Source organism: Panthera pardus, unplaced genomic scaffold, assembly GCF_024362965.1.
Source record: "Panthera pardus isolate Hobbes unplaced genomic scaffold, ASM2436296v1 HiC_scaffold_12, whole genome shotgun sequence".
NCBI classification, from domain to species: domain Eukaryota; kingdom Metazoa; phylum Chordata; class Mammalia; order Carnivora; family Felidae; genus Panthera; species Panthera pardus.
In genome coordinates, this window is record NW_026526677.1 from 61,526 (window position 1) to 81,881 (window position 20,356).

Sequence of the window (20,356 nt, forward strand, 5' to 3'; positions counted from 1 at the left end):
CCCAAGGGAGCACACGCAGGGTGGGAGCCAGGGGTCAGGATGATGTGCCTGGAGGTGCTATCCATGCTGGGCCTTGGGGCAACCCCAGCAGAAGGGGCCTGTGCAGGCGCAGGAAGTATGGCCTGAGAACATGTCGGGCTGGGGGCCAGCCAAGGTTTCTAAATGACTTAAGGCCTTCCATAACTTAGATGTCAATCCTAGAGGCATTATTGGGAAGGCCTGGTGGAGAGTGGGGACGGGGTGGTTAGATGCCGGAGCAGGTGAACATGGCCTGACGCCCTTCCGCGAGGGGTGTTGGTGCTCCGTGGGAAGTGGCACTGGGCTCACCTCCAGGGGGAATCCAGGGGCATGTTCTCCATCCTTGGGTTATTCTAGTGGGAGGAATGCCCACACACCCCTCAAGGTCCCCTTTCTACAGCCACTGTTAACACCTGTATTCCCTTAAGGAGACCAAAGAGTTTATTTCATGCCAGAAATGAATAAAGTTTCTTTAATTAAAAATAACATTACTAAGGAGACCAACATACTCAAGGACCCTATTCTATTACTTGGGACCCAGGACCATGCCTTGGGAGTGACTAAGGCCACTCAGCCAGAGACTGGGTCCTTCTAACAGACCGAGATGCCAAGCCCTTCAGATGGAGACCTGGACACATGGCTGATCCAGTCGGGGCTTTCCGTTGGTCTGTTTGAGTTCAAGCTGTCAAAGCTTTTGCAGTCAGCCTCAGCAGACTGAAGAGTCCCAACAGCAGAAAGGTGCCAGTATGACGGGTGGCCTGTGGTGTGAGCACAACACGACCGGTCGGCACAGAGCTCATGACCTGGGCAGCCTCATTCTTCCTTAGGCCGCAGGTTCCAGTTCGGCCAAAACTGTTTCCTTAGCGGCGGGCAGTGACTCCACGGAACCATTTCTGGTCCCGGGAGTGGTGGGGGGACCAGCCATCACCCTATCTGTCCCGTCCATTGAGCTGGAACACAAGGAAGGGAAATCAGTCCTGCAGATCTCAGGGCCTGGGTTTGAACTATCATAAAACAAAAGCTTTTCTGCCTCTGCCAATGCTGCTGTTGAGCCAAAGTAACATGATGCCAGCAGGGCTGGGCAAAACTGGGTGGCTAAATGGAGGGCTTCATTTAAGTGACCATGTGAAATGTTCTGGAGCTCACGTGCTCAAGATTATGCACTATTTGGGGGCGCCGGGGTGGCGCAGTCGGTTAAGCGTCCGACTTCAGCCAGGTCATGATCTCGCGGTCCGTGAGTTCGAGCCCCGCGTCAGGCTCTGGGCTGATGGCTCGGAGCCTGGAGCCTGTTTCCGATTCTGTGTCTCCCTCTCTCTCTGCCCCTCCCCCGTTCATGCTCTGTCTCTCTCTGTCCCAAAAATAAATAAAAAACGTTGAAAAAAAAAAAAAAAAAAAAAAAAAGATTATGCACTATTTGGCAAAGCAACCTAAACTGGACTGCAGCCCGTCCCTTGACGTTTACTCTTGGATGGCACCTCTTTTTAAATACATAAACCCCTAAGACCAGGACCCACTTTACATAGATTTCTGTAAGACCAGAAAATGCACAGGTCAAATCCCCGGGGCCACGTGACTTAGTGTTGTTCCTGTATGGGAGTGGGACGCCAGAGCCAGGAAGCGGCCGGGCGGGTCTGACCAGGGCACCTACCCTCCTCTCACGCTTCAGTGCTACCTGCACTCTCAGCTTCCCTCAAACGACCGAGCAGCATAACTGGTATTTCAGTTGAGATGACGAGTGACGCCAGCCTACGTGTTAGCCGTTAGAGCCAAACTCTGGAGGGGAAGGCTAGAAAAAACCGTGGCCATCGTGTCCACTGCGTGTGGAAATCGTGTGAAGTCTCCTATCCTTAATAAGCCTTATTCTTCTCTCTTGGGTTCAACTTGGTAAGAAACCAGCTGCTTGGGGCTATTGCCAGTGGAGGTGAGGGGAAGGCCTGACCCACGGCCCTGAGCCCTGAGGCAGTCACAGCTGAAGAGTAAGGCTGTCCCCAGACCTCTGCCCCGTCCCCTTTGGGCATTGTCACATGATTGTCTCTGTGAGACAAACGGACTTCAAATGCTTCATGCTGCCTCCTTTAGAAAATAACCTCTCACATCAAGGCTACACATGCTGATTCTTATGGGAAACTGCATTTTCTGTAAGTTCACTTGTTACAGGTCTGAAACCTGGAAGGTACCAAGGGTCTTTGGCCTTCTACCCTGAGCACATTGTCAGGCCAACGGCTCTCACGCTGATGATCTCCCGAAAGCCTCCCCGAGGTGGGCTTCATCCCACACCGCACAGGCACAGACTTCAGCTCCTCAAACTTCGGCTCAGAGCCACACCTTGGCCTGGAGCTGCTTGGTGCCGCTTTATTTTAGGGACAAAAGGCAATGCTGCTCTGTGATGCGAGGACAACCCCAGTCCACCGGGACCAAGTCACGGCTCTGCCAGTGGAGAGCAGGCATCTAGCATCCCTTCTTCATGTCCACACGGAGGTGGCCCTGGGCAGCGGCCGGTACGGGGTTAACAGCCAGTATTTGCTAGTTCTGTTTTAGCCAGACAGGGTTCCACACCAGGTGGGCCCAGACCCCCAAGCAGTGAGGAAGGCAGCCCTGGAGATGACCCGCTCACAGTCCGTACCTTCTCGGCTTCCTGCCGCATGAGGTCCTGCAACTCTTCTGTCCAGCCCAGAAGCTCCACCAGCCTTTCCACGCTGTGAACCATATCCCCTAGCTGGACCACGTCCCTGCTGCGAGGACGCCAAGCAAAGGGCCCCACCAGGTCCCGGTTGATGAGCAGTCGGGGCACCGAGCTCCGCACGGCCTCAGACAAGCTGGCAAAAGGTTCTACCTGAAAAATTGCCCAGAAGTGAGGAGCACAGTGCCCACCCTCCGAGCCCCTCGGGACACAGACTGACAGTAAGACCTCGGGTACAGGGAAAACTCGCCACCTATTTCGTTTCTTCCCGTCACACTGTCAGCTTGGTCTCCATGCTTGGGTTCCTCCCTTCCCGAGCCTCCCTCCTGCCTGCGTCGCTCTTTCCGCCTCCCACATGTCCTGGCCTCTGTGGGTCTCTCTGCCCAGGCACATCTGAGCTCCAGCAACTATGCTCCACCTTACCCTCCTCCCAGCAGCATCTGGTTGGGCCACCCACGCTCCCTGGGAGCAAGGACCTGGCCCCACAGAGGGCTCCTGACATGCCCAGCAGAGAGGGTGCCCCACTTTTCCACAGCCCTCACCATCCAGACCTCCAGAGAGTCCTAACTCGGTGACTTTGGGCTTCTTCATGCTGCTTCCAAGTGAAATTTCCATTAGAAATTAGAAACAGATTATTAAGTGGTATTGAGACTGCCTCATTATCTGGGACGAAAATGCTCAACTCCTGCCTTCATTGAAAAAATTTCAAATGAGTGAAAGGTTTAAATGTAAACAAAATAGTTCTTAAAGTTTAGGGTTCATAAGTAAAGGTAGGGAAAGACTTTTCAGGCCTGATAGTGAAGTCAGATCAGACAAAGGAAACTCATGACAGGTCTGACCATGTAATACTGTCACATTGTCATCTACATAAAAATACCATGCAGAAAAATAATTTTTTAAACTTTATCATCATAAACAAACTGCAAAAATATTTACAACATGTGAGAAATAGTTTATATTTCTAATTGCTAAACTAATTTATAAACATTTTATTTAATGAATTTATATTGCTAATTTATAGACCAACTAAGAAAATAACTTAATGAAAAATGGACAAGAGATACAAATATGCAATCCAACGAGAACACAGTGATCAATAAACATGAAAAGACGAACTTCACTCTTAATTACAGACATGTTAAATATCCCTCCCTTTCTCTCTCTCTCACATACACACTTATTTCTTTCTAGCCAATCAGATGGATGAAAACTTAAAGACAGGTAATGTTTGCTGTCAGTGAGGATGTGGGAAAATGGCCCACATCTGTTGGTGGCAATGTAATTAGTGTATCTTTCTGGAAAGCAACTTCTCAATATTTCTTTGCTACAAAAGTACTCACATGAATGTGCAAATGTGTATGTGGTTATTCACTACATCATTTTAAATATAATATCTATTATTTTTGTTGCCCATCAACAATAAATTTTGTCATACATCTGTCATCCCTATCTTAAAACTCTCAGGGCTCAGGGGCACCTGGGTGGCTCAGTCAGTTGAGCATCCAACTCTTAATTTCGGCTCAGGTCACGATCTCACAGTTCATGGGATCGAGCCTCATGTCAGGATCTGCACTGAGCATGGAACCTGTTTGATATTCTCTCTCTCTCTCTCTCTCTCTCTCTCTCTCTCTCTCTCTCTCTCTCTCCCTCCCTCTGCCCCTCTCCCACTTGTGTGCACTCTCTCTCCCTAAAGTAAAAAAAAAAAAAAAAAAAAAAAAAAAAACCTCTTGGATCTGGGTGTGTTCCAGAATTCAGAATATTTCACATTTTAGAAAACGTCACATGATTTATATACCATATATTATGTCACACCTCAGTGACATCCGGAGGGGTGATCCATAACCAAGTGCATTAATATTTCCTCCACGCGGCATATGAGATAAAGTCTAAGCCACACTGCAGATTGCTCAGTGCTTACAGACAAGCACTCTGCTTTGGGGCTCCCGACTGGAACCTTGTATCGGCATTTGTCAGGGACACTAGGGGTGCTGACAAGCTAGGTCTCTCTGCACTTCTGGTTAAGATCACCACATCTGTGCAGCGCAGAAGCCTGTGAGGACACAGCAAAACACTCACGGTGCTGGTAGAACAGAAGAGATTCTTTAATTCACTCTGCATCTCTACCTAATGTGTACATTTTTTAAAACAAGCATGTGGTGGGGCGCCTGGGTGGCGCAGTCGGTTAAGCGTCCGACTTCAGCCAGGTCACGATCTCACGGTCCGTGAGTTCGAGCCCCGCGTCAGGCTCTGGGCTGATGGCTCAGAGCCTGGAGCCTGTTTCCGATTCTGTGTCTCCCTCTCTCTCTGTCCCTCCCCCGTTCATGCTCTGTCTCTCTCTGTCCCAAAAATAAATAAATGTTGAAAAAAAAAAAAAAATTAAAAAAAAAAAAAAAAAAAAAACAAGCATGTGGTACTTTTAGAATCAAAGAGAAAGGCTATTTTCATTTCACTTAAAAAATACGGGAGGGCTGGTGGCCCCAATGTCCATCACCAGTAGCCAGCACAGGGCAGCCAGACTCAGCACCACATGCCGCTGGCACCATGGCCCTGGCCCTCTGCCTGTCCCCTAGGCCCACCCCTCCAACCAGGCCCAGGGTGGGCATCATGGGTCTGTCCACGCTCTGGGCTCTTCCGGCTGCTCACTGCGCCAGCCCAGGTCATACCTCTGCTCCTTCCTGGACTCCAGATGCAGGAATCCACCTCCCACCGCCCTCATCCACTCGACAGCCCAAAGCAGCCCTCGAATCAGTGTGCCGGAGGCCAAGATCCCCCAACCTGCCCACTAGGCTTCTCAGTCTCAGGAAACCAGCTCCATCCTTGTGGTCACTCAGGTCACAAGCCCGGAGCCCTGCGGGGGTCCACACTCTCCCACCCAGTGTTCCTTTAAACACCTGGGCGCCAACGCCCTCTGCAGCGTTACCTGGCCAACCACCGTCGCCACCTGGACACCACCTGCAAGGCCTCTACTGGCTCTCCCACCACCTCACCGTGCACCATGGCACACTCATGACACAGCACCCACAGGGTCGGGAGGTCAGACCTTTGTCACTGCTGGTCACGGGCAGTTTCCACTGCCAGACACCCTCAGCTGACACCTGCCTCTCCCTGGCCTCAGCTCCAAGGTCACCTTCCTGACTCGGCCGTGCAAACCAACCACGTCGATATCACGACCAGCTCACAACCCTTCCCAGCCTTCCTGTCCCATTTGTTACTTCTCCAGCTGCTGTCATCTAAAACTGTGTCACTTGCTTACACCATCTTACTGTGTCTGTCCAAAGCACTGGAACAGCGGGCACACCACTCTAGGCCTCCGTGGCTGCCCGGGCTCTGAATACAGGCCTTTCTGGCCCTTCTGGCCCTTGCTGCCTACATCCAATTAGGCAGAGCTCATTGCAGGGTCTCATTCTTGCTCTTGATTCCTTTACAAAGTTCCTGAGCTCCAGATCCAGATGCAGAATAGCTTCTGGAATGTGTCCATGAGTGTCTCCCAGGCACCTCAAACACACATGTGCAGAACTGAGCTCGGCACCCTCCCTCTAAATTCCTCCTTACCAACCAATGCCCTGAGGACCCATAGACAGCCAGACCACTCCCTCCCCTGTCCCTGGTGCAGCCAGTCCCTCTCCCTGCCCTCTCTCAGTCACGTGGTCTGACTGTGCCCACAGCCCTGCCTTCTTGAGGACTAGCCCTCCTGGACATCTTGCTTCAGTCCCCATCCCACTCATCAGCGATCTCTCTCTGACCCAAGAGGCACAAGCTATGTCCCTGGTCCCATCCTTTCAAGTCTATCACTGCTTCTAGCACAAAATTGGCCTCTGTGATGTGGCCTGGGAAGTCTGTCCCTCTCTACCTGTCCACACCCCTCCCTTCTCCCTTCCCTTCACATGCTGTGCCCCACCCACACTGACAGCACCTCCAAAGCTGAGCATCCTCCCTCCTCTCCATTCTGCCCAGGCTTCCACTCCCTAGGCCGGGAATACCTGTGCTTCCGCACCAGATGAACCCATTCATCTTCTGAAGCTGGGACACCAGGGGGCTCTGAGAGCATCCGGAGCTGGCCCACCAGCCCCACCTCTTCCACCCTATCTTCCTAGCCTCCTCCCCACACACTCAGCCCACCACTGGGCCTGCGGACAAACCTCCAGGGAGGTCCCGAGGATAAGCAGCACATCTGCCATGGGGAAATCAACCACATGTAGCAAGAACCTCTGGGGCAGCGTCTCCCCAAAGAACACGATGTCGGGCTTCACGATGCCAGTGCAGACTGGACAGCGGGGGATCCTGTCCACCATCACTTCGGCCTGTGTAACACAAATAGAAAATGAACCAAGGAAGATATCACAACACACTTTAAGAGATGGCTCTTGGAGCGCCTGGGTGTCTCAGTCGGTTGAGCGTCTGACTTCAGCTCAGGTCATGATCTCACAGTCCGTGAGTTCAAGCCCCACGTCAGGCTCTGTGCTGACAGCTCAGAGCCTGGAGCCTGCTTCTGATTCTGTGTCTCCCTCTGTCTCTGCCCCTCCCCTGCTCATGCTCTGTCTCCAAAATAAATAAATTTTAAATAAATAAATAAATAAATAAATAAATAAATAAATAAATAAATAAAATAAAAGATGGCTCTTAGGGTGTCTGGGTGGCTCAGTTGGTTAAGCATCTGACTCTTGTTTTCAGCTCAGGTCATGATCTCACAGTTTGTGAGTTTGAGCCCCGCATTGGGCTCTATGCTGACAGCATGGAGCCTGCTTGGGACTCTCTCTCTCTCTCTCTCTCTCTCTCTCTCTCTCTCTCTGCCTGCCTCCCTCCCTCCCTCCCTCTCTCTGCCTCTCCCCCAGTCAAGTGTGCTCTCTCTCTCAAAATAAATAAATAAATTTAAAACAAATAAATAAAAGATGGCTCTTAATAAAGGGAGAAAGAGGGGGGGAGCAAGCCAAGAAACAGACTCTTGACTACAGAGAACACACTGATGGTTACCAGAGGGGAGGGGTTTGAGAGATGGGCTAAATAAGGGATGGGAATTAAGGAGGACATTCGTGTTGAGCAACAGGCGATGTATTGAAGTGTTTCATCACTATATTGCACACCTGAAACTAATATAACTCTGTGTGTTACCTAACCTGGATTTAAATAAAAACTTAAAAAAAAAAAAAAAAAAAGGAATCAAGACTGTGGCACTAGTGAAGGACCAGACCAGAAACCCTAGAAGCAGACTCACATAAGCACAGCCAACCAAATTTCTCCTCTTCAACAAACAGCTGAGCATTATGAAAATTAATACAGGGAGACCTTGCTAATGTGGACTCAGGAGGCTGGAAGGAGCCATACCACTCACCATCAATCACACAAAGAAGTGTCAACTAGACCCAACAGAAGAACCCTCAACAGGAGAGAACCACCAATGACAGGCCCAACCAGGGAAGAAATGCACCACCTCCCCTACATCAAATCAACCACTCCAGTGACTCAGCGAGCAAGACAACATCAACTCCATGACCTGGTTCTCCAGCCTCTCCAAACTCCCTCCCTCCTCTCCATCAAATAATGTCCCTCTCCTTTGTTGGCTGGACTTGCCTACAGTTTTGTCATAGCTTGCTTGTCCCAAATAGCAATTTTCAACTATTCCTGAATAAACCCATTTCCCTGGTAAAATAACTGAAAGGGCTATGTTTAAGGAAAACATTACTAGGTGTCAGAAGTGGGATGCAGGAAGGACGCACACACACATCCCCAACCCCACCCAGCGACTGAGGCTGGTGAGCAAACAAACAGGTGCCAGCACCCTCAGCGCCAGCTGGGCTCACTGCTTCCTCACCAACCCTGGGGTTTGAATGTGAGTTTTCTCCTGGATTTGTGCTTCACTCTCTGTTTTGAGCTCTCCAGACTTTATTCAGGACCTGCCCTAAGGCTTCATCCTTTCAGAGAGTACTCATGTGGCCTTTGTCTGACTCCTTTCTAGAGCCCGGCTATTCCTACTGGGGCTGTGCTGTTCAGGAATTTTCCTCTTGGCTCTGGAGAAAAGCCTCTGGGAAATGGGATCCCAGTGATCAAAATGCTTTGAGGGTGCCCCTGCCCCCACTCTTCTGGGAGCCCTGCCGGTTCCATGATTAAAAACTGTGCTCCCTCCTCACGTGCATTCTTATATGGACTAACTTAACAAAAAACAATTTACAACTTCAATGGCCATTATGGGGAACTTTCGAGCTCCCCAAATTTCCCTTCCTCACAACTCAATCGGACAGCCATGGGCTCTAAAATTGTCAAAACTGAATTGGATGCTTATTTTCATTGATACCTTGAGGCTTCCAAACAGTTTCTGGATTCAAAGTCTGCCTTTTTGCAAAATACTATTTGTAAACTAACCAAGGCAGGCAAACAACTGAAAGATGTCCACATGGCTTCTGAGGCCTTGTCCCCTCCCCATCTTCTTTGTCTCCTGACAGGTGGGGTGGCCTTGCGCTCAGGCCCCACCTCTGGCACAGTTTCCCTCTCTTCTCTCCTCACTGTCCCCAACCCCCCTCTACCTATCTCTCATTCTAGCCCTTTTGCTGAGCTTCCTTTTCCCTCCAAACTTCTCCTCACCCCTCCTCTCCCAAACCTATTACTACCCACCCCTCTACAGTTAACTCTGCTGGGGGTCCCAAAGAACACCCCATTGTTTACGTTGCCTGGATTAAGGCTGAGTTTTGAGCCATAGTGAAAGAGTTTCCTAAAGTGACTGAGACTCCATAAATTTGCTGAAGAATTTAACATAGTTATTCAAATTTACTAATCTGAGTGCTCAGATTTATATCAATGGGTCCACATGCGTGTTGGTGAGGGTCAGGCCAAACACTGGATGAAAGCATCCTAATAGGAACATCCTGGAAGGGATTTAAAGAAACAGATGCCTAAGTTTTGGGAAGATGCTAGAATACTTGCAAGAAATCACCACTGAGTATTGGGGAAGGTCATCAAAAGACAAAACTGCCAGTTGACCTATGGTCTGGACCCGGCACCTGGGAGCTCCTCACTCCCCCCCCTCCCCCCCGTCCTTGGAACGCGGGTTCCACTTGCCTTCCCTGTCCCAGAGACTGCTCAAGGACACAGCCTGGAGGTGGTGATGTGCACAGTAGACGTGACCGAGCCCAGTTAAGGCCTCATTATAAACCTGTCGGATGTGGAGGTGGGTGCAGGGATCTGGTTGTCTTGCTGCTGCCCAGGAGGAGCCTCGCACATAAGTTCTCTTACTTACTAAACTGCCACCTACAGGAGCACCTGGGTGGCTCGGTCGGTTAGGTGTCCGACTTCGGCTCAGGTCACGATCTCGCGGTCTGTGAGTTCGAGCCCCGCGTCGGGCTCTGTGCTGACAGCTCAGAGCCTGGAGCCTGTTTCAGATTCTGTGTCTCCCTCTCTCTGACCCTCCCCTGTTCATGCTCTGTCTCTCTCTGTCTCAAAAATAAATAAACGTTAAAAAAAAAAATTTTTTTTTAAATAAACTGCCACCTACAAACCTAGAGTGGTCACCTCTTTGGTCTTTCCCTGTCCTCCACAGATAAAGGATATCCTCCTCTGATAAAGGACTGCTATACAAAATACACAAAAAATTCTTAAAACTCAACAACAAGAAAATCAGCAACCTAATTAAAACATGGGCCAAAGAACTAAATACACAGCTCGCCAAAGACAATATACAGGTAGCAAATGAGCATTTGAAAAAATATTCCATGGGGCGCCTACGTGACTCAGTCGATTGAGCATCAGACTCTTGATTTTGGCTCAGGTCATGATCCCAGGGTCGTGGGACCAAGCCCCACATCAAGCTCCACACTGCTGAGCATGGAGTCTGCTTAATATTCGCTCTGCCCCTCTCCTCACTTCATGCTCTCTCTCCAAAATAAAAACAAATTTTTTTTAAAGAAGATACTCCATGACTTACGTCATCATGGAGTTGCATAAGACGATACGATACCATCGCACACCTATCTCAACAGCTAAACTCTAGAACTCTGACAACACCAGATGCTGCTCTCATCATTGCTGGTGGAAATGCAAAATGGTACAGCTACACTGGAAGGCACTAAGCTAACATGCTCTTACAATACAATCCAGCAGATTCCTTGGTATTTACCCACGAGTTGAAAAACTTATATCCACACAAAAACCTGCACACAGATGTTTATAGCAGCTTTATTAATAAATGCCAAAACTTAGGAACAACCAAAGTGCCTTTCAGTACATAAATGGATAAACTGTGGTCCATCTAGACAAGGGAATATTATTCAGCACTAAAAAGAAATGAGCTATGAAGCCATGAAAAGACAAGGAGGAAATGTAAATGCATCTTAGTAAGTGCAGGAAGTCAGTCTGAAAAGGCTGCTCACTGTATGATTCCAACTCTGACATTCTGGAAAAGGCAAAACCATGGAGACAATAAACGGATCAGTGGTTGCCAGGGATTGTGCTGGGAAGCACTGACTGAGTAGTGGGTAAAGGGTTTTCCTTTAGGGTGATGAAAATGTTCTGGAATCAGAGGTGGTGTTTGCACGACACTGTAAATATATTAAATGCCAATGAATTATATACTTTAAAATGTTTAATTTTACGGGGGCGCCTGGGTGGCTCAGTTGGTTAAACATCCAACTTCAGCTCAGGTCATGATCTCACAGTTTGTGAGTTCGAGCCCCACATCAGGTTCTGTACACACAATTCAGAGCCTGGAGCCTGCTTTGGATTCTGTGTCTCCCTCTCTCTCTGCCCCTCCCCTGTTCTTGCTCTCTCTTTCTCTCTCTCTTAAAAAGAAATAAACTTTAAAAAAAAAACAGGTTTAAAAATGTTTAATTTTACGGTTATGTGAATTTCACATCATCGAAAAGTAAAAGACAAGGCCCTATTCCTCATCAATATTTCAGACCTTCATCTTTATTTAAAATTTTCCAGCTTGTCCTATTGCACTTTGAGAAACCCATCCTACAGAAATATTGCCAGAAGTACACAAGGGTATAAGCATGAGTGTCACTGATGCATTATTTTTAATAGTAAAAATCAGAAACATCAAAAAATGTCCCACAGTAGGTGAATGGCTAAATGTATTACTCTAGTTACTAAAAACAGTAAGCAGAGCTGTGGTTACTGACACAATAAATTCATGAAATTTTGTTCTGTAACAGAGCAGGTTGTAGATTAAGGTTAATAATCCTGTAGCTAAAAAAAAAAAAAAAAAAAAAAAAAATTGGTCACTGTGTGTTGTAGGTACATAGATATGGTCATGTATGTTTATATATACCTTTTTTTATTTTTTTAAAGCTTATTTATTTATTTTGTGAGAGAGAAAGAGGGAGGGAGAGGAGTGGGGGAGGGGCAGAGAGAAAGGGAGAGAGAGAATCCCAAGGAGGCTCCACACGGAGCCTGACAAGGGGCTTGAACTCATGAACCATGAGATCATGGCCTAAGCCCAAATCAAGAGTCAGTCTCTTAATCGACTGAGCCACCCAGGTGCCACGCCCCTCCCCTTTTTTTTAAAGGCTTGTAACATTACATACCAAACTGTTAAAGTGGGCTGTAGGAATCGGCCGAAGGGAAATCCATTTTCCCCATTTCCCTACATATGCCTTATCTCCCCACGTATTTCTTAATTTTTGACAGGCATATATTACTTTTCCAATTTAAAAATAAAGAAAAACATTTCACACCATTACTGTTCTGTTGTTCTTCTAATACAATGCTTCTAAAACGTCACTTCTCCGGATCACTCCCACCGCAGAGTGCAGAAGGGAGAGAACTGCCAGCATGACAACTCACCCAAACGTCCTTCCCTGGGAAGGGCCTTCGGCAGACAGTGCACGTGGCAGAGGCAAAGGATCCGTGAGCTTCAACCAGCTTGGAGGCAGGGATGCCAGCCACTGAAATTCAAGCCAAAGCAAAGTGCTGCTGGCTCTGGGGTGGGTGCACAGGCCCCCAAGCATGGCTCTGAGCCTGGCAGGTCCCCAGAGGCAGTCACAACCCTCGTGCAAGCCTGGCGTCCCTGCCTCCACCACCTCCAGATGACGCCCCACTGACCAGAATGAGCACCGATGGAGCCAAACCAAGGTTAAAATGAGGCCTGTCAACAAGTTTGATGTAAGTTCAGATAAAATTATATTTAATAACTAGGAAAACATTTTCTATTCTACAGATACCCAGTAAAAGTGAAAAAACGGTACAAAGACAGTTTCCAAAAAACTATAGAAAAACAGAGGTAACTTATTATGACAGTTGTCTGTTCCCACTGTCAGCTTCTGGGCTGTGGGCGGACAGACAGTCCCAGCTGCAAGTGGCTTCCGCTATCCCCGCCATGGTCCTAAACCTCCATACGCTACAGCCCACAAGCCAGAGCTCGCGCCTTCGCACGGGCCTGCCTGCTGCGACTCCAGAAGAAGAGGTCGCCCCCACAGGGGTTCCACTGCTGCCTATGGGGCTGCAAGCTGCAGAATCCTTCTGGCAAGGAATTATTTTCCTGGAGTTGAGGTGACTACTTTCTTCAAATCACCAGATGTCTGCAGCCTGGCCGAGCGGATGCTGGCTCACTAAGAGTCAGCACTCGTTGGAATCTGCCCGTAAGAGAAAGGCTCAGCCATGCTTCTCTAAGATGCGGTCAGCAGCCAGTACGATCTGTGAATCACTGGTTGTGGCCGCCCTCGGGACAGTCAGGAAATCATTACACACAGAGTTTGGTAATTCTAAGGCATTAATAGCGATTTCTTTGATATCGTAGTTATGATATCGTAGTTATGATTTTTAAATCTTTATTTTCTAGAGTTACCCACTGAAGTACTTACAGATTGTTTACAGATTAAGTTTATGATGTGAGGGATCTGCTCCAAAATAACGGGGTGAGAGAAAACGTGGGGGAAAGAAGACACAGATGAAGTGAGGACTGGCTGTGAGGAGGACGTGACGGCTCGTTACGTTCTACTTTTCTGTGCTCAAAACATTTCACAATAAATTTCTTGAAAAATAAATCATCACTGGAGCTCCTGGGTGGCTCAGTCAGTTGAGCGTCCGACTTCGGCTCAGGTCACGATCTCGGGGCTCGTGAGTTCGAGCCCCGCGTCGGGCTCTGTGCTGACGGCTCGGAGCCTGGAGCCCACTTTGGATTCTGTGTCTCCCTCTCTCTCTGCCCCTCCCCCACTCACGCTCTGTCTCTGTCTCAAAAATAAATAAACATTAACAAAAATTTTTTTAATTAAAAAAAAAAAGAAATCGTCGTATCAGATTAGCAAACTAAAGCTCTCAATCGTCACCTTTGGCTCTATCCAAAACCCATAGCCCAACAAGTATGCCAAGACATCAGGTCCACCAACGAGGTCCCGACAGTGGCCCTTAAAGACACAGTGGACATTTCTGTCAGGGATGAAGGCAAAACAAGCCGGCTTGAAATGAGTCACAGGGGAGGGGAGAAGCAGTCCCTGCAGAAGAAGAGGCGTGGACAGGTGGAGAGCTCACCTCTCTCGAGCCCATCGATGTTCTGTGTGTAGAGCCGCAGAAGCAGCCCCTTGTCGTGGAGCAGGCGGAGGAAATAGTGTATGACATTGGGCCTGTAGCTCCCGGGGTGCAGCTCCTTGGCCAGAGCGAAAAAGGGCTTGGGGTTGTGATGGAAGAAAGTGAGCTCGAAAATGGCCTCAGGGTATGGGAGGTCGTACCGCTGCAGGTTGCTGTACAGGCCGCTCCTTGGAGACCTGCAAGGAGGGGCAAGACGCCCTGAGCCCCGTGAGGCGGGCCGCACAGCGGACCAGGGTGGTGAGGGAGGATCTAGGCACTGCAGGGCACCTGAAGTCCGGAATGCCGCTGGGCGTGCTGACGCCGGCCCCCACCATGACCACTGCCTTCTGGCAGGCTCCGGCTCGAATCAGCTCAGCTATGTCCTGGAGAAAAAGCTTCTCCTTGCCGTTGCCTCCGCTTCCAAAGATGCTTGAGGCACTAGCAGAAGAAGATATAGGTCTTCTTCCACCTGTAATGCTGACAGAAAAGGAGAGTGGCCAGGTGACTGTGACAGTCAAGCTCATGCTAGCCCTGCCATGACCCCCACCATGGAGAACGACCATACACTTCCCTCCTGTCCCCCCAGATGATCACTTTCTCATCATCGATGACTACTGGGCTGAAAGAGAAAGAAGTCTCAACTTAAAAATCAAAACTTCTTTGGGAGCAAAAAAATCAGGTTAGTCAGACCTGTGCAAACAAGGAATGTGTCACGTCTTAACTCCTGTTACCCAATGCCAGTGCGAAAAGAAGAGGGTTGCTCACCAGAGGTGTGGGGGCTCTGTGGGGGGCTCTGGACATGCTCTCTGCAGAGCCATACACTGTAGCATACCCGAGATGTGACAAACAGGCAGTGACCTTTAAAGAAAGCTAAATGTCCCAGGCTTTACACCGAATCTTATCAGGAGGAAAAGTGGTTCTAGAGACCATTCCAGAAAGAAACATGCCCTGGCAGCTAGGGATTCAAACTGCCACAGAGACTTGATCTTCAACGTCTGCAGCTGTTCAGGAAGCTGCTCATATTATGCAGCTGCCAAAGGAACCCCACCACCAAGGTAAGGGGGTGGGCACACTCAGCCCAGGCTCTCTCTGCAAAGCACCAGAAGACTTCTCAAGTCACCCGCAGAAGTCAGGAGCCAAAACACTCACAGGGCTAAGTATTAGGAATAGGAGATGGTCTCCCATAGGAAAAAAGAGCCAGACACAATAAACAAATCACAGGCTCCAGCGAGGCCTCAGGACTTGGACGCTCAGAAAGCAACAGGAAGGGAAAAAAAAGCAATACAACTAACACAAAGCCAGTAGCACGGTCTGAACACATCCCACTGAGGCGAGGCTGCAGCTGTGGGAAATATGGGGCACCAGAGCCGCACCTCATATGGGCCTGGTAAGGCCTCCTGGGTTTACTGATCTGCTGTTCGGGCCCCTGCTTGGCGTCTAACCGAGCTGCATGACTCCTACATCTCCTGGCAACTCACCCAGAGTTCAGGGCTGCCAGCCCCACTGCACAGGACGCCTTTCTCACACCCCAAAGGCTGGCGGCCACCGCGTCTGTTCTTCCAGGGGAAGGCCCTTGATGACCCTTCCCCAGGACATCTCTGACTTCCGTATAGAGACTCCTCCACCCTGATGGGAAAAGAGATTCAACAGATGGAACCGACAACCCTCCCCAAACGAGTGATGAGCCTAACGTGAATACAGACATAAAAACAGGAAACTGAGAGTGTTTCTTTTACTCTTTTGTGATACAGGCAAGAAATAAGCACCCTAAAAGCACACCTCAGATACACATCAGGACAATTTAGAGTGTATCTTCTAGGAGTGTGGCCCTAACTTACTCTCCTGCGTGTTGTCTTTGTGTTCTTTTGCTCCTTACGAAACCAATTCAGGTCTCCCCTGAAGCTCTGTTCCCCACCCTAGCACAGCATACCCACCCCAGTGACACTTTCAGCCCCCACTATGCCCTCTTATATACCAACCCCCCCCCCCCCCCGTTTCAGCCAAACAACCGACTCCCTAGCTCTTGTATATGCCCTAAAATCAGCTCCTGCCTGAATGACCTTTCTCCACCTCAGCATGTCCAAATCTCCCACAGCAAGGCCAGGACCAAATGCCACCTCCTTCATGAAGCCACTGCTGAACGCCCGTGAGCAATCACTTTGCCCTCGTCGGGCTCCTGCTCCTTTTAGGGAGACTGACACCCCTTCCTCTCCTGCAGTGACCCTGTGCTGGCTTGCACACTCCACTCTGGGGTCAGGGGTTTGCTTGCTGCTCATGGTCCACTTGCCTCTGTGTCGTTGCCTCTCCCAGCATACAAAGCATCATCTTGGTTTTCAAAAGAACAGATTTCTAAAAGGTACGTAAAGAGAACGAGGAACATGACAAAGGAAAGCGTGCAGAGCTGAGGGCACCCAAAGGAGAATCAGAGCCCTGGCTCTGATGTCCCATCATCACTCAAACACCCTGAGCCTCAGAGGCTCAAGTCAAGAGCAGGAAATGATTCTTTACAGTCTTGCTTATTAAGAAGATCTATAGCAGATCTTTCCCAGCAGAAAGTACAGAAAATACAGTAGAGAACACAGTGCTTCCCCTCCTCCCCACACTCCTGCAGAGATGCCCACAGACCCTAAAGGACGGTCTGCTGCATCGGAGACTTGCATGAAAGCACCTGTCAAGCAGTTCTTCTGAGTGCAAGTTGAGGAGGTTTCCAAAGGAAATTTTCTAAAGAAAACTGGCCAGATGGTCGGGAAGAAAAGAAAATCATCTGGCTCAAGCTCTACCTATTAAGCGCCCCACTTTACACAGCATCTAAAACAACTCTTCCCCTACAGTCTTCCTTCAAAAAATTTACTACATTCCTCCCAAATGCAACTGATTATAAGAAATACAAAAGGAATTTAAAAAGTTGTAATATGGGGCGCCTGTGTGGCTCAGTCGGTTGGGCATCTGACTTTGGCTCAGGTCATGATCTCGCTGGGTTTGTAGCTTCGAGACCCACGTCGGGCTCTGTGCTAACAGCTCAGAGCCTGGAGCTTCCTTCAGGTTCTGTGTCTCCTCCTCTCTCTGCCCCTCCCATGCTCGTGCTCTGTCTCTGTCTCTCAATAATAAATAAACGTTAAAATTTTTTTTTAAAGTTGTAACATTGTGATTTATAGTAAATATGTTTTTGGTCTTCATCCCCAAACCCTTGGAGTCTCTAAGAGAAAAGGGAACATCTTTTGTTACAACAGTTGGTCTCCCGTCCTCAGTTCCTGAAGTCCCTTCGGAGCCACGAGGGGGAAGTGGGTGTCCTGTTCCGCATAAACAGCCCCTTTACACCACAACTGGGTTTGTGTCCATGAGGAGACTTTTGGAAGAGCCCTAAGGATGGGGGCTGGGTGCCAGGGGGAGCCAACTATGATTAGAGGGTTTGGAGTCTCCGTAAAAACGCAAAAGGAGGGGGTCCTGCGGGCTTCCGGGCTGGTGAATCACGTGCAGAAGGGTCCAGGGACCCTCGCACACCCTACCCTATGCATCTCTACATCCGGCCGTTCCTTCAGATCCTTTAATAGTCTTTGTAATAGACCTGCAATCTACTAAGTCAACTTGTCTTCCAAGTTCTGGGAGCTGCTCCAGCAAATTAACAGAACCAGAGGAGGGGGTCACGGAAACCAATTAATAGCTGGTGAGTCAGAAGCACAGGAGACAACCTGGATTGGCGTCTGAACTGGGGGCGGGCTTGTGGGACTGAGTCCTTCACCTGTGGTGCTTTCTTCAGGCAGGTAGAGTCAGAACTGAGTTACTTTGGTGGGACACCTGGCCAGTACAATAAAGGTTTCTTGGATAAACGAAAAACCCCTGGGTATCTATTAAACTCCTCACCAACATTTAGTAGCTGTGTAAGGTTGCATCAAGTAGATGTACCATTACTTAAGTATTAATTCATTATTGGGCATTTAAGTTAGTTTCTTAACAACTGTGTGCCTTTAAGACATTCCCGTATGTATATTCAATATCTAGGCAATGATGTAAAGGAAACCTGACTAACACGCGGTGGAGACCAACAGGAGGAGCTCTCACACGCACCCCTCACTCCCCCCACCCCCACCCCGTCACTCCCCGCAGCCCTTTGCATTCCCAATGGGGGAAAAAACCTGGGCTTCACAGCCCCGGGTGAGGAAGGAGGGTTTTCTCCCCTCCCTCTCCCCCAACAACCCAGCCAATGAGGGACCATCACAGCCCAGCCAATGAGAGGCCAGCCCAGCCCAGCCAATGAGAAGCGCTACACTCCAGCTCCCAGTTTATTTCGGAGGACTTTTTGCTTGTAACAGACTTCCCAAGCCCCATCCCCCTTCCTCTGTAAAACACCATTTCTCTCCTCTGTGCCTAGGACTTGCCTATGGTTTTGCCATAGCTTTCTAGTCTACATTTGGAGTTCTCTGCTATTCCTGAATAAATCCATTTTGCTGGCAATAACTAACATTTTATTTTTAAGGTTAACAGCAAAGATCCCAAAATGTACAATTACTGCATGGGGAACAATAAAAATGTATATATCTTTAGACCCAGGATTTCCACTACTAGGAGTTTATCCAAAAAGTGAGTACAAACAATGAACCTCGGCATTATTCCTAATAACTAAAGATTACAAACCGCTTAAATAAGAAAATTATTAAATACATTATGAAGCATCAATAGAATGGAATTCTACAGATCCCACCCCCAACCTAGGGCAGGGCGGTGCATCCTCAGTTTCCCCAGCAGGGACAGGCAGTGGGAGGAATCTGGTCACCAAGAAGCGGAGGCCAGATCTTGACCTCCCTCTGTGGGCACAGGAGCAACAGTTCCCTCCTCCTTGACCCTAAGCCCTTTCTTGTAAGGCGCGACAGGGCCTGGGGAGCTCTTCGTTGGGGCAGATCTGGTGGTTCCAATAAAAAGTCATACAAAAAAAAGAAACAAAAACAAAAAAAAAAAAAAAAGGAATTCTACAGATCAGTATAAAAGACTGAGAAAGCGTTTATTTTTGAGATGAAAGTAACTCCCAAGACATATTGCTAAATATAAAAGGCAAGGTACAAAGTGTCAACTGTGAACACACAAGTGTTGCTTATACACATCAAAACTACGCAGGAGAAGGGGCGCCTGGGTGGCTTAGTTGGTTAAGCATCTGACTTTGGCTCAGGCCATGGTCTTGCCATTGGTGAGTTCGAGCCCGGCATCAGGCTCTGTGCTGACAGCTCCGAGCCTGGCGCCTGCTTGGGATTCTGTGTCTCTATCTCTGCCCCTCCCCTAATCGCACGCGCTCGCTCTCTCTCTCTCTCTCTCTCTCTCTCTCTCAAAAATAAATAAACATTAAAAGAATTTTTTTAATCCCGTGAGAAGAAACAAGAAACATGCCACGGCGGCCTCTGGAATATCCACTGAGCTGCGTGAACAGGAACTTGACATTTCAGGTTCTGCAGTGCCCCGCCGCGCACGCAGAGAAAGCACGACGCCCGCGCTCGCCGGGCACTGAACCGCAGCCACTCGCCTGCGCGGAGGAGCTCGTCCCCACCCTGGGCCCCGCCCGCCGCGCCCTACCCCAGAGGCTGCCGGCCCGCGCCCACCGACCGAGGCCCACTCACCTGCCGGGCCCCAGAGCCTGAGGGCGCAAAGAGCAGGCCGAACCCACCGTGCCATGTCCCAGCTGCTCCGCCGCCCGCTCGCGACCTTGTCCCCGAGGGCCACGTGTCCGCCTCCGCCGCGCGCCCCTCCCCGCGAGCCCAGGTTGGGATGGACGCCAGGTGGGGGCGGCTTCCTAGCCTGCTGAGCTCCCGCCTCTGGCCCTGGACACCAAACCAGGAGCCTGCATTTCTCTAACCTGCTGTCCCGCCGTTTTCAATCAGGAGGGTGATGGTGACACTTGGCGAGCGCTTACTACCGCCAGGAGTTACATTTACACTTAGTCCAGGAAGTTACTGTTATTATGGTCCCCGTTTGAGACGAGAAACTGCTGGTCACAAAGGCCGAGGCCACAAAGCCTGTCGATGGCCCTCCATGACAGGGCCACCAGGCCCTCGTACTCAAGGGCACAGCCAGCTGCGCGGGAAATCCGGTACAAACCCTGCAGAGAATTTCTTCCAAAGCAAGGGCGCGGTTACCCTGACAACCAGCGGGCGCCGCAGGCCGCGGGGACGCTCCCGGCCT

General features: G+C 49.5%; 1 protein-coding gene across 7 annotated transcripts; it reads right to left on the minus strand.

Annotated features, from left to right (window-relative positions):
* Positions 1-436: 436 nt before the first annotated feature.
* Positions 437-20,348, minus strand: SIRT3 (sirtuin 3). 7 transcript variants are annotated; one of them, XM_019437602.2, is made up of 8 exons: positions 19,795-20,348; positions 15,670-15,817; positions 14,480-14,668; positions 14,156-14,388; positions 12,473-12,573; positions 6,838-6,999; positions 2,642-2,851; positions 437-968 (listed from the first exon to the last, which is right to left on the minus strand). In XM_019437602.2, exons 1-8 carry the CDS (start codon positions 19,847-19,849, stop codon positions 948-950), a joined length of 1,119 nt encoding a protein of 372 aa, XP_019293147.1. In that variant the 5' UTR covers positions 19,850-20,348; the 3' UTR covers positions 437-947. The 7 variants fall into 7 exon arrangements, with proteins under 7 accessions (XP_019293147.1, XP_019293148.1, XP_053755226.1 ...); XM_019437603.2 differs by lacking the exon at positions 14,480-14,668; XM_053899251.1 differs by lacking the exons at positions 14,156-14,388; positions 14,480-14,668 and having other exon boundaries at positions 20,031-20,344.
* Positions 20,349-20,356: the final 8 nt, after the last annotated feature.